This window comes from Siphateles boraxobius, unplaced genomic scaffold (genome assembly GCF_051911475.1).
Source record: "Siphateles boraxobius isolate OS27281-9 unplaced genomic scaffold, OSU_SipBor_1 6, whole genome shotgun sequence".
Taxonomy (NCBI): domain Eukaryota; kingdom Metazoa; phylum Chordata; class Actinopteri; order Cypriniformes; family Leuciscidae; genus Siphateles; species Siphateles boraxobius.
The window spans coordinates 10,880,918-10,893,627 of record NW_027509186.1 but is presented as its reverse complement, the minus strand read 5'-3'; the positions used below and the strand labels follow the sequence as shown (position 1 = coordinate 10,893,627).

The 12,710-nt window shown below is 35.0% G+C and overlaps 1 protein-coding gene across 2 annotated transcripts; it reads left to right on the top strand.

Annotated features, from left to right (window-relative positions):
- The first annotated feature begins 1,792 nt into the window (after nt 1-1,792).
- On the top strand, nt 1,793-8,209 carry spcs2 (signal peptidase complex subunit 2). 2 transcript variants are annotated; one of them, XM_077207660.1, is made up of 5 exons: nt 1,793-2,943; nt 4,192-4,275; nt 5,370-5,530; nt 5,653-5,787; nt 6,927-8,209. In XM_077207660.1, exons 1-5 carry the CDS (start codon nt 2,905-2,907, stop codon nt 7,111-7,113), a joined length of 606 nt encoding a protein of 201 aa, XP_077063775.1. In that variant the 5' UTR covers nt 1,793-2,904; the 3' UTR covers nt 7,114-8,209. The 2 variants fall into 2 exon arrangements, with proteins under 2 accessions (XP_077063775.1, XP_077063774.1); XM_077207659.1 differs by having other exon boundaries at nt 2,022-2,943; nt 5,370-5,522; nt 5,645-5,787.
- Nucleotides 8,210-12,710: the final 4,501 nt, after the last annotated feature.

Here is a 12,710-nt window from a genome sequence, read left to right as displayed (position 1 = left end):
CCGAAGATGAACGAAGGTCTTACGGGGTTGGAACAACATGAGGGTGAGTAAATACTGACAGAAGTTTCATTTTTGGGTGAACTATCCCTTTAATGCTTTCTCTAATGGTAGAGCTGCGGAAGTTGGTATCTCCTTATATAAAAATATGGGTAACGCTTCATTTTACAGTCCTTTTTCCCATGTACATACTATGTACTTATTATAGTAGTTATTATAACTGGGTAATACCTAGGTACTAACCCTGAACCTACCCCTAAACCCAACCTAAACCCATGTACTTACCTTATATTACCCAGTACTTTCTAGGTAAGTACACTGTAAGTACTGTACTGTAAAATGAAGCGTTTCCAAAATATGTCTGGTTAAGGAATTTGCATTGTTACCTCAAAGGAGGTGGTAAATGGTTCACCAGAGAAAACTGATCTCAGATTACGGTTTATGCTAATGCTGCTGTAGCACCCCTCGTGGCAGTGCTGAGAATGCAACACTTGTGTTACACATTTCATCATTTGAAATCGAACTCAAAAGAAAGACTTTAGAAAGCGCTTGCGGTCACATGTTTGTCTGTAGAGTATGTTTTGGCCTAACTGTGCAAATATTTTTATTTTTTTATCATTAAGTAAAATAGCTATAAAATATTTTGGGATGTAAAAATGCTAAAATGCATTGTGTGACAATGTTGACGATTAAGATTTCGAAAGAAATCTGATCGTTTTATTTTGACTTTTATTATTTAAACTAATCCTAGCTTTTTTTATTTATTTTTTCTCTATGGTTTTGACAGTCTCCAAACTGTAATCTAAATAAAATATAATTAATCTGATTGAGAGGATATAAGGTAACTGCATTTGGATACTTCTGCAAAAGCTGTGCATATAATGACAAAACGAAAATCATGCATGTTTACTTGATTCGGAAACTGGCAAAACAGATATGCGGATTGTATTTGAGACATTGGTTTCTGTCATTGTATTTTTGGGGAGTTTCTACATATTTCACATTTAGCTTGATCGTCATTTAACGGCGAGACACCACTCTTAAGGGCTACTTCATTTCACAACTTTATCTATTAGGCTTTGTTTACTAGAGAGATCTATTTTGTGACTTGTGTCTGCCAAGAAAGCTTTAATCATGTTACTTTTACTGTAAAAAGACACATTCAGTTGGACCACATCTATATGCACATCGATTTACTGTTGCCTACTTTTTACCCTGAACTCATTTTTATTATAGACCGATTATTTCTATCCTGTATACGTCTTTGTATACATGTATACATTGTATACATGTGCCAACATGCCTGATTTCTGCAATCACGCAGTCTTTCCTTTTTGTTTTCCTTTATTTCAGTTCTGTACAATACTGTAGGTTGCCAGCTGTACTATTGGAGAAGATAAATAGATTTTAATGCATTACTGTACTATTTTGAAAATATGACTTGCCTATATTGATATTGATACTGATGCAAAGATGTTATTAGGGATTGTTTCTGACTGGCTTCCGAAGGATTCGGATTGTCTTCCATTGTCGAAAGGTATTGCTGGATTTGAAAGCGAATGTGGCACATGTATGAATTCTGTGGAGATCTAAAGAACACATTATATTTATTTGAACAGTACTTTGTAACAATGTCATCTTTTTAAATATTGCCTTTATACATGATTTTCTGGTCAACAAAACACTAGGAGCAGGAATTAAATAATGTAGCATTCATTCAGAATTTGCAAGCAAGTTTTTTGCCTTTTTTTGTTTTTAAAATAATTTAAACTAAAGATTTTGTTTGTTTTTAAAGGTGTATCAAGCAATTTCTGAGAAATGCTGTTGAAAGCGGATCGAACTGAGCGGCAAAACACACTTGTAGCCAATCAGCAGTAAGGGGAGTACACACTCATTAGTGGCTGTGTTGCATAACTTTTTTATGAATTTGGGGGCAGAGCCATAGATATACACTTTATTAATATACATACTTTATTATGTATAAGTTGGTATATCTTTATATGTATATCTATGGGCAGAGCTATCAAGATGGGGCGTTTTTGTTTTTGGTGATTTCAAATATCAACAACATTTTTTTTTAATCGCATACTGCACCTTTAAGCATTTATGCATTATTCTTCTGAGGGTGTTCATTATCAAAACAAATTTCAATTGATACATTTGGCAGTCCTCCTGTATTTTTTTCATGTTTACCTTGAAGGAATTTATTCAAGAAAATCAAGATGGGGGAAAAACATCGTATACAATTAATAAAAGGAGATAAAAGCTAAGTAAGAACTAGAGGTCTTCACCCTTATTTCATAACATGTTAAACATACCTCTGCAAAAAGCTATATCTGCTAATAAACATGCTGAATAGGATAGATCATACAGGTATACATCATCTTTGTGAAAACCCTGAATCGTGTGGGATACATGCTCTGGGGTTCGAGAAAAAAAGCAGGATTAAAAAGACGGCTTATTTACTTAGATATTTATTTGAAAGTTTGCTGCCTGTAACCATCATGACTGCAAACGTGTGCAAGTACACGTACAGAAATAATCATGAATCTCCAAAGTGGGCGGGGCATAGAGAATCGGTGATGACGTCAGGATTTGCGGCTGTCATGTTAGGGCGGGAAAATCAGTAAGTTTAATTTACCTGTTCACTTCGTGTGTTGTGATCTCCGTGCCAATAAAGGGCACAGGTTTTTTTTTTATTTTCAAACATGAGAATTTACATTTTTATGTGTACTAAAATGTACATGATGAACGTCACCGCATCTAGCCACTCTGGCCCCGCCCCTTTTGACGTCAGACGCTACAGCAGCTGTTTCCCTGTTTCAGACCCATTTCGATTGGACGATTTTTAAGTGATTTTAGCCAATCACACTCACCCAGGTCAGAACAAATGAACAGGAAGAAAAGATGGCGGCGAGGAACGGAAAGAATGGTCTACTGGAAAAAGTGAGAAACCTTTATTGTATATCCCCTTTTTTGGAGATTTTATGAGTCTTGAGGGCACAACGTAGTTTATTATTTGTTACATATTTCATTGTTTGCACTCGTTATTCGGACGTGGATGTTGATGTGACCGTGGCGCTCGTTTGCGTGTCAGGAGATAAAACGTAAACTTGTATAAATGAATGCACGCGACTAATGTAAAAATTGTATATTGTGTATTGAAAACTGTCGAATAGCGTTTAAATGTCTAGATACAGAAGATTAAGTTACACCGCATTGTACTGTTGCACACAATATTGTGTTTTGCTCATCATTTCCTTCGCCTTCAAGCGTGTCATTTTATTTCCAGTCAGGAGATAACGTTAGTATGCTTTCATTTGGTGTCCATTTCGGTCAAAATGGACAAGACATTTTTACTGTGACTTTCTTGTTAATTGTGTTCTGAAACTTAGTATTTCAAATTTGTGATTTTCAGAAGCTGGTTTACAATATTTTAAATACTGGATACAAATGCACAAGCTTTAAAATAAAAATCCCGATATAATTTAAAAGGCAAAATTGCCTAAATCGTGCTATCTACTAACATACTATCGATATTGAGGAAATCTATATTATATGCACTATTATGCAAGTTATATAAATTCAGAAATCCCCCAAATACCCTCAGGTCTTTTAACGATGTTTTTTTAATTTTCTTTGTCGTTTGTTGCTGAAATACTTGCTGTTAATGTGTTCCAACAATCAGTCAGTAATGATGCAGATTTAATTTTTTCACTAATACACAACATTTCTGACGTGGCTGAAAGTGATGACTTTCTGTTCAGTAATATGCTAGAGATGACCTCCTGTCCTTGAATAAAACTAAATAAAAAAGTAATATGCCAGATGATAATTCAGTAGCAGTGGACTGATTTAGATCAATAACTTAAGTATTTTTGAGGGATTTGTTAAAGGATTCATGCAACACTAGTTGCAACCATATGTTACAGAGTCCAGCCAGTGAAGGCAATGCAATTGAAAGCTGTAATAGATGCCTTTTCACATTCAATTCAAACTACAAACTTAATATAATAAAATCTTATAAAAAAAATTATAGCTGTCTATTTAGGAGCCACGCAGACATTCATTTAGCTTAAAAAGTTGTACAGTAACTGTACTATGGTTAGTTTGCATAACGTTACCTATCTTACTTCACACATGAAAATAATCAATTTGGTTAGGCTTACTAAAATCATATTGCATGTGTTTCAGTGGAGGATTGATGAAAAGCCAGTGAAGATCGACAAATGGGACGGTGCAGCTGTGAAGAACTCTCTAGATGATGCAGCTAAGAAGGTCTGTTTGTTTATATATATATATATATATATATATATATTTTTTTTTTCATATTACACATACGTTAAAAGTTTTGGGAACATTACTATTTTTGATGTTTTTGAAAGTTTTTTTGCTCATCAAGCCAGCATTTATTTGATTAAAAAAAAAGTAATATCGTGAAGTATTATTGCAATAAATATAAAATAATGCTGATTTGATATTCCGTTATTATCAATGTTGGAAACAGTTTTGAATAAAAATAAATTAAAAGTTAATCACATGATAAATTATATTTCAAAGTACATTCAAATAGAAAACCATTATTTTAAATCATAATATTAATACGCAATATTTTTTTTCTTCGTATTTTTGATCAAATAAATGCGTTCTTGAGCATTTCTTTCAAACACAATAAAAATAGTAATGTTCCCAAACCTTTTGACCGGTAGTGTATGTTAATGCAATTGAAAATAAAAAGCTGATCAAAGGTGAATTTTCAGCATCATTACTCTAGTCTTCAGTCGCATGATTTTTCAGAAATCTTTCTAATATGCTGATTTGCTGCTCAAGAAACTTTTCTCATTATCTAATTAATACCTTGCATATTCAGTTAAGATGCATTTAATTGACCGTAAATGTTACAAAAAAATAAGTGCTGTTTTTTAGAACTTTCTATTCATCGAAAAATCCTGAAAAATGTATCACGTTTTCTACAAAAAAACATATTAAGCAGCAAAACTGTTTTTAAATTGATAATAGTAATAACTGAGCAGCAAATCATATCAGAATGATTTCTGAAGGATTATGATACTGAATAAATTACATTTAACTATATATTAACTTTATGAATTATTAATTAGTTTAAATAGTGATACAAATTCACAATATTAACATTTTTTACTGTATTTCAAATCAAATAAATGCAGCATTGGTGAGCAGAAGAGACTTTTCATTAAGAAAATTGTAATTGCTCAATAAGACATTTGACTGATTATGTGATCTATTTATGTGGTTTCTTGATGTATTTATTTGCATACTTTGTTTTTAAACTGGTTATGTCCATTAGATGAGTTTTTAAATCATCTGCTCTTCTTTCTTTTCCCCCCCCATAGGTTCTGATTGAAAAATATGGCTACATTGAGAACTTCAACTTAGTGGATGGACGTCTGTTCATTTGCACGATCTCCTGCCTTTTCGCCATTGTAGCTTTAATTTGGGATTACCTCCACCCGTTCCCAGAGTCCAAGCCCGTACTGGCGTGTTGTGTTGTTTCATATCCTTCATTGAGCAAACTCGAAACACTTTAGAGACGCAACGATTTGTGCTGGAGGTTTGACATTGTAAATGAATGTTAATTGGGCACTGCTTCAGTTCTTGTCCTTAACAGATCAACACATACTTCATAATGATGGGGGTTTTGACCCTGTACACTTCTTACAAAGAGAGGAACATCTTCCTTGTGGCCTTGCAGAAGGACCCAGCTGGAATGGACCCAGATCACAATTGGCAGCTGTCCTCTAGCCTAAAAAGGTGATTTTCTTTTCTTATATTTATTAGTGGTGATCAAACAAACCCTTACCCATGAAGACCCATATATACATGCTTTAAAAGACGTTCGAAATACATGGCCAGCGATATACTGGTGCCGTGGCCCACACTGCTGAGAGAGGCTTTTAGATGAATATTTAAATATGTTCTGTGTTCTTCCCCCAAAAAAAACACGCAACAAAATTGACCGAATTAAGAAAGCATCTGATCATAGCGATATGGATGTTTCTGCATTTCAGCAGTCAAGTAACATTGTATAGCACAGATTTACAGTATTAAACATGAAAAATAATTAGAATTTTCATTTAGAATTACAAGCTCATGTTTTTACTCGTGGACGTCTGATCTTGATGGACTAAACAGAAGAAACGAACCCTAGAAGATTTCCACATCATAGAAGGCGGAGCCTCAGAGACACGCCTAACTATAATGTCATCACCACGGACCAATGATAGTTTGAAGGCGTTTACCTGCTCGGGCGAACTTTTCCAAGATTTCGTAGCGAAAGTTCATTTTTGGATTAGTTTTGGCCTGATTTTGTTTGAAATAACGTCACACCAGTTAATTTCTTTGATTTCGTTTTAAAGGACAAGTTCGGTATTTTACACTTAAAGCCCTGTTTAAAGATCGTTTCTGATGAAATAGAACGGTTAAGATTGAAATTTGGACACACGCTGCAAACGTCATCTTCGTTCTTCGGAAACTGGTCTTTTAACTGTTCCCTTAACCCGTTTGAGATTAATGGGAGATAGGGCTTTCTCTTCATTAGCTCCAAAACTTTGGAATTCTCTTCCGATTGAGATCAGGCAAGCCAAATCTTTTGGTATTTTCTTAAGTCTTGCTTAAGAGTTGAATCAGGTTTGCTAGATGAGGGAGACATACAAAATGTGCAGTGGTCGGGTGTGACCAGGGCAGGTTTGAGAAGCACTGTTTTAGGGCTTGTTTACACCTGATGACTTCATGCGTTTTCTCTGATAGGACTGCTATCCGATTTTAAAAAGTGAATTTAAATCTAATCGTGAAATTTGTGTTGAAGCTCCCCCCTATTAGCAATGCCATTCCTCAGAAAAAAAGCTTCATCCTGTGGTTTACTATAGTACTGAATGCCTTGTGTCCATTAGGTTTGATGACCAGTATACGTTAAGAGTGTCCTTCACTGACGGGAAAACCAAGCTGTTCAGGGAGGCGGAGTTTACAAAGTCGGTCGGGGTGTTCTTCGACGAGAACGGGACGCTGGTGATGGACCAATTTGAAAAATATGTCTCAAAGCTTCATGACACATTGGCCACAGACAAGAAGACAAAGTAACGGTTAGTGGAAACTGACGGCACAGGCCTTCAGCGACCCAGCGCACGCAGTAACAGTGGCTATAGTGGGACAAAACACAGATGTTATTCAGGATAGTGAGTGTTGTCACAGTTTAGCTCTCAGCTCTATTACATGAGGTCAGCACAGTGTTTTTTTTTATTGCTAATGTTAAAAAAAATTGTCCAATTTTCTCTTTTGTGAGCCATGTTTTTTTTTTAAATGCAAGTTCAATTTATACCGGTGTCTCAGTTTAGTGCTCAATTAAAAATAAAAAAGCCAGGCATTTCTGCCATATGCTTGGATAAGAAAACCAGTGTTCTTCAATATCAATGCATTTAAACACTCACTTTAATTTGAAGTTCACATGATATAGCCTATATAAATTTTTTTTTTTTTTTTGTAATCAGAAACTGTTCACATTAGGGTTTAAATGTTGGAAGAATATTTATATTTTCATAAAACAAAAGGATTCCCTCCTTACTTTAGTAGTGTTCACTGGATCAGAGATGATCTACTTTAGTGCTCGACGCCTTGTGAAGCGTTCAGTGTCTGAAACAAGCAGATTTGTGTACATCTGAGCACCACTGTGTATATATAGAGCCTTATTAAATGTCTGTTCCATCTGCATATTTTTTTTCCTGTTCTGAATTTGATCTGTTTAGGTTTTAAAGGACTACGGAAAGAAATGAACTGTCCATCTGTCATGTTGTCCCCCTAGCGCTTAGCTACTTCTGTGTTTGGCCATCTATGCTTGAACCAGGGATAACCGTTTTATGTTCCCTTTTTTTTTTTGTGAGCATCGGATCAGTCTGACCTGTTTTTCACACTCAGGAGTAAATGGACCTGAATTTCCTGGTGAGCTTTCAACAGCCATTTTCATATAGATTATTGTAATTTATTTTGAAAAGTTTCGAACCGTACATCTGGTTGCAGTTTGTTTCTCCATATTGTGAAATATTAGGCCTGCTGAAATCCACGGGGACTTCTTAACGGTTTTTGTTTCTAATGATATTCGGCTTTAGCTACCCATATTGTATGTGCCTGTTATTCTCAAAAAAACAAACAAAAAAAAACTAAATAAAGTAAGGCATTTTTACATTGGTGTTTCGCTGTCCTTATTTCAGGAACATTTACCAAATTTGTTTGCCGCTTTTGTGATTGACCTCATTTGCTCATTTTCTAATTGGAGTTCATAATCTGATCAAGCGTTTCTGCAAATGGTACACAAATTAGATTCCAACTCTATTTTTTTAGATTTTGAATATCCACTGTAATATAGTAAATATTCCAACAAAAAATGTCTTCGGTTTCTTGAATTTTCGCAACCATCTGTATCTTGTTTCACCTAAAACTACGTCCAGATGTGTGTGCAGGATGTTTTGGTACTAACCCTGAATTCTGATTTAAAGGGGTGGTTTTTTTATGATTTCACTTTTCTAACTTTAGTCGGTGTGTAATGTCGCTGTTTGAGCATAAACAACATATGCAAAGTTACAACGCTCAAAGGGAGATATAATTTTAAAGAAATCGTTTTTTCAAGGACTACAACAAACAGACACAAAAACGGTGCGTTTTTGCTCACCCTAAAGTGACAATTTAAACATGCTATATAAACACATCTGTGGGATATTTTGAGCTATAACTTCACATGCACACTCTGGGGACATCAGAAACTTATTTTACATCTTGTGAAAGGGTCATTATACCACCCCTTTAATACTAGCATGTGCCAGATACGTTTTCTATAGAAACCATAATATTGACTTCCTTGTGTACATGCATATGTTATTAGAATAAAGAACCATATTCCAATAAAATCTAAATGGACTCATTCACTTCAAAATATGGTCATTTTGTTTCAGAAACTTTCCCAGCTAAAATGTTATATTTAAGAAAGACAAACATAAAAACTGGGGCCACTCTGAAATTTCCATATCTTTGGGATTGTGGGCCTAAAATTGTGGGATATAGGGTCTTAAAAATGAAGATACCAAAAAATTTTTGGAAAGAACCAAAGTCTAAAATGATATAAGGATATCTTTAATACTACTTGAGTTCCAGATATGCAAACTTGAAGGGAAAACAGTGCTTTTTATTTCCATTCTTGAACTGTCATTATTGGCATTGTGATGGCAGAGCTGTGGGGGTTTGTCCCATTGTGCCAACCTGTGTATGCACATTGATGGAATGACTCACATTTGGCCCCATCCAATAAAGTGTTCGTGCACGTGCCTCTACTAACTCATGAAAAAAATGCATTGTAGTAAATAACATTCCTCCTTTTGAACTGTGGACATTTTAAATCTGAATAGAACCGATTTCAAAGTCTGACACATTTACATAAAACAAATACCTTTTTTTAAGTCAAATCATCAGGAGCGCAAGTCAATTTTACATTCACTCTACAAAATAAATGTTCCGAAAACATATTTTTTGCAGTGATGCCTCAGAACCATTTTGTTCCAATGAAGAAACTTTCAGTGAACAGATCTTAAAAGAACCATTGTTTTCTCCATGTGAAGAGCATTTTAATAATCTAAAAACGTTTTTCCACGATAAAGAAACTTTTGTGTAATGTTAAAGATTCCATGGCAATAAAGAAACCTTCGTTTTTAACAGTGTATCATTACATAAAACAAGGTGTTGACCTGCCTCGTCTATAATAAATAAGTTATTATACCTCGGCCATGTAAGTGTGAAACCATCAAAAATATACATCTTAAATTGGACGCATCACTGACATTCTGAAGAAACTGTATATAGACCTATGTTTTATTTTTTTTTTAAAGATTGATTTTATTCAGTTTGAAACACGATTAAGTACAACACAAAGTATTCAGCAATCCAGCTGCTTCATGACCGAACTGTTAAAGGACGTCAAACTTGCATTTGCCCTCTGTGCATCGAAGGGATTGTTGTCATGTTATGAGATATGTGGGTCAGTGAACTCTTGATCAGTGCAGGTCATATTGCGGAGACCAAAGCTGAGCTGCTTCACTCCACTAATCCAGTTAGAGCAAATCACAAACAAATATACTGCATGTATAAAGGGAGCAGTCTAATAGTAAACAAAGGGGCCATCTAAATATAGATTTTTCAGTTCATATTGGCTGATCCCTTTGACAAACAAAATATGGATATATATCTTTAGGAGTAAGTTTAGCTGCTTTCTTTGCTCAGCCTTGTTTCAGGTGATGGACTCATCCAAACTCAGTTTAATCCAAACTGTTGGTTACAATTTGCAGCATAAATCGTTCTTGAGGTGCGGTCACATTTACTGTTGCTCGGTGAAAATTCGTAGGCGAAGTCCAATAAGAACCGCGCAGATTCCAGTAAAAGAATCGGCTTGATCGTGAGTTTTTTTTACGTGAGGGCGAATATTTTCCCCACGCAGATTCTGCTTGTGTTCAAGTTGGTCATACAGATTTGCTGGCCAACAGAACGGTTTGAATATTACTTCTGTGCAAGCGTTGCTTCGTGCATCTCTGCGCTATTGGCAATATTGCTCACGAAATTTCACCAATATGACCGCGCCTTTACACTATCATTCGTAAATCAACACAGCATTTCTTATATTCTGAGAAAGAAGAGGTTCGGCATCCAGTCTGGATAACACAGGAGCTTCTTCAGAAAGGTTAAAAGCGCAAAGCACAGCACCTAGAAATTGAGAATACAAATATTTGGTTAGAATATCTATTTGTGCTACTTTTTTAACAGAAATATTTAAGGTTACTAGTTAAAATCAAAAAAAGCGTCACCAGAAAAAAAAAAAAAAATTGGCAGGTATGCACTTACCAACCTGATCTGACAGGAAAACATATAGCTGAGTTACAAGGTGTTGCGTATGAATTCATACGATTATTAGAAAAAAAGCATGAAGGTCCACCTTTTACCCAAACCCAAACCTAACCTTTAATGGGGCGTAAGCGCATCATATGAAAATGCATGAATACGATTGGATGAATTCATACGAAGCGAGGCCCGTTCACACAAAGAACGATGACTTTTAAGATAACTATTAATTAGTGTCCATAACGCTCTGTTTATTACAAGCGCATGCAGGTTTTGTTGACTGCTGCTTTAATTGCTCGAGCTCTTTACAGCAGGATGGATTCTGATTGGCTGTCAATGTTTTTATCGTTCATCAGCTGGAAAAAATAGATCAGAAAATGATTCCAACGATTTAATTTCTCTGTGACGTTAAAGTTGTGGTGTGAATTTCTGCTATTCTTTTACATTTACAACGGTTTTCAGAATATCTTTATCTTTATCTCATTGCTAAGTAGATTACTTACAAAATGTAGTCGGTTACTGATTCCAAATTACATGACAACAATTGTAGTTAGTAACGTAATCCATTAGGCCTATTTAAAGTAATGTATTCTAACTACTTTTTGGTTACTATATTTACTTTTGGTTCTTACTTTTGGTTACTGGTTTATTATACATAATTTTTATTGACTTCATTTTATTATTGACCTAACTTATTAACTTAAAATCTCAGGGGTTAATTCAAGTAAATATATTAGGTCAAAGAAGTTCAGCTGACAAAAAAGTTGCATTGCGTGTAAATATGAGATGATGTGAATTTGTACATTTTAATGTGTTTGAAAAGACAAAAGCCTTCCAAAAGTAATACATGGTTAAATAACTCACTGAGGGATCATTCAAATTAATAATTTACCACCATTGTGAGAATAATGTGTAATACTGTAATCGATCAAACGTAACTGTAGTCTGAGTATTTTAAAACATAATATAATTTAATTTCAAGTACTTAATTTTTGGAATCTGATTATGTAATCCAGATTTTATGTAATAAGTTAATGCCCAGCACTGATTACCGTTACACGGGCCATCAATTCGCCAAACGTAAAATAATTACGAATTGCCTTAAGATTCTGTTGGCATTTACAATGGATGTCTATGGGGCATGTATACAGTATATATAGTCCCGAGACTTCCATTGTAAGTGAATATTTGCGAATATTTTTTTTTTTTTTTAATTCACATCTATATCTACAAAGACTATATAAAATAAAACAAAATTTAATATATGCATAACATTTCAGTACCTGTATCTTCGGGGACATCCATGATAACCAATCATGTTCTCCTGCGCATAGCAGTGCTTCCTGCACAGTCCTCGATATCCACAGGTCCATCGCTGCACCTCCGTCTCATCGGCTGTTGGGAGAAGATCGCTTTGTACATAAACAACAATCATCATGCACAATCCATACTTGTCCAACAACAGTCAAAATTTTTGTCAGCAATTAGTAAATAATGCTATTAATCTGCCAATGCACATCAGCATTGTTAATACTAGCAGTAATATCTACAGATCCAGACCTGTTGTTATGTAGTATAGCTATTGCATATTTAAATGTAAACGTACCTTGACACGCTGTCAGCAGCAGCAGAGTTATTATAATCAGTCCCAGTGCCCTCATGTTGTAGCATCTCTGTCTCTCCGGCTGACCGCTCACATTTATACTGTACAGCAGCGGCTCAGGGGAGGGACTAGTCTAGTCAATAACAGTTTTCATTCCTTTATCTGCATCAGTTGTGAGATTATGCCTTTGTTTATTTCTTTT

Bases quoted from the DNA above. Each gene is read 5' to 3' on its own strand.
- spcs2 (XM_077207660.1), top strand. From the start codon at position 2,905: ATGGCGGCGAGGAACGGAAAGAATGGTCTACTGGAAAAA. The intron at 4,276-5,369 runs GTCTGTTTGTTT...CCCCCCCCATAG, and splicing joins TAGATGATGCAGCTAAGAAG to GTTCTGATTGAAAAATATGG. The intron at 5,788-6,926 runs GTGATTTTCTTT...TGTGTCCATTAG, and splicing joins CTGTCCTCTAGCCTAAAAAG to GTTTGATGACCAGTATACGT.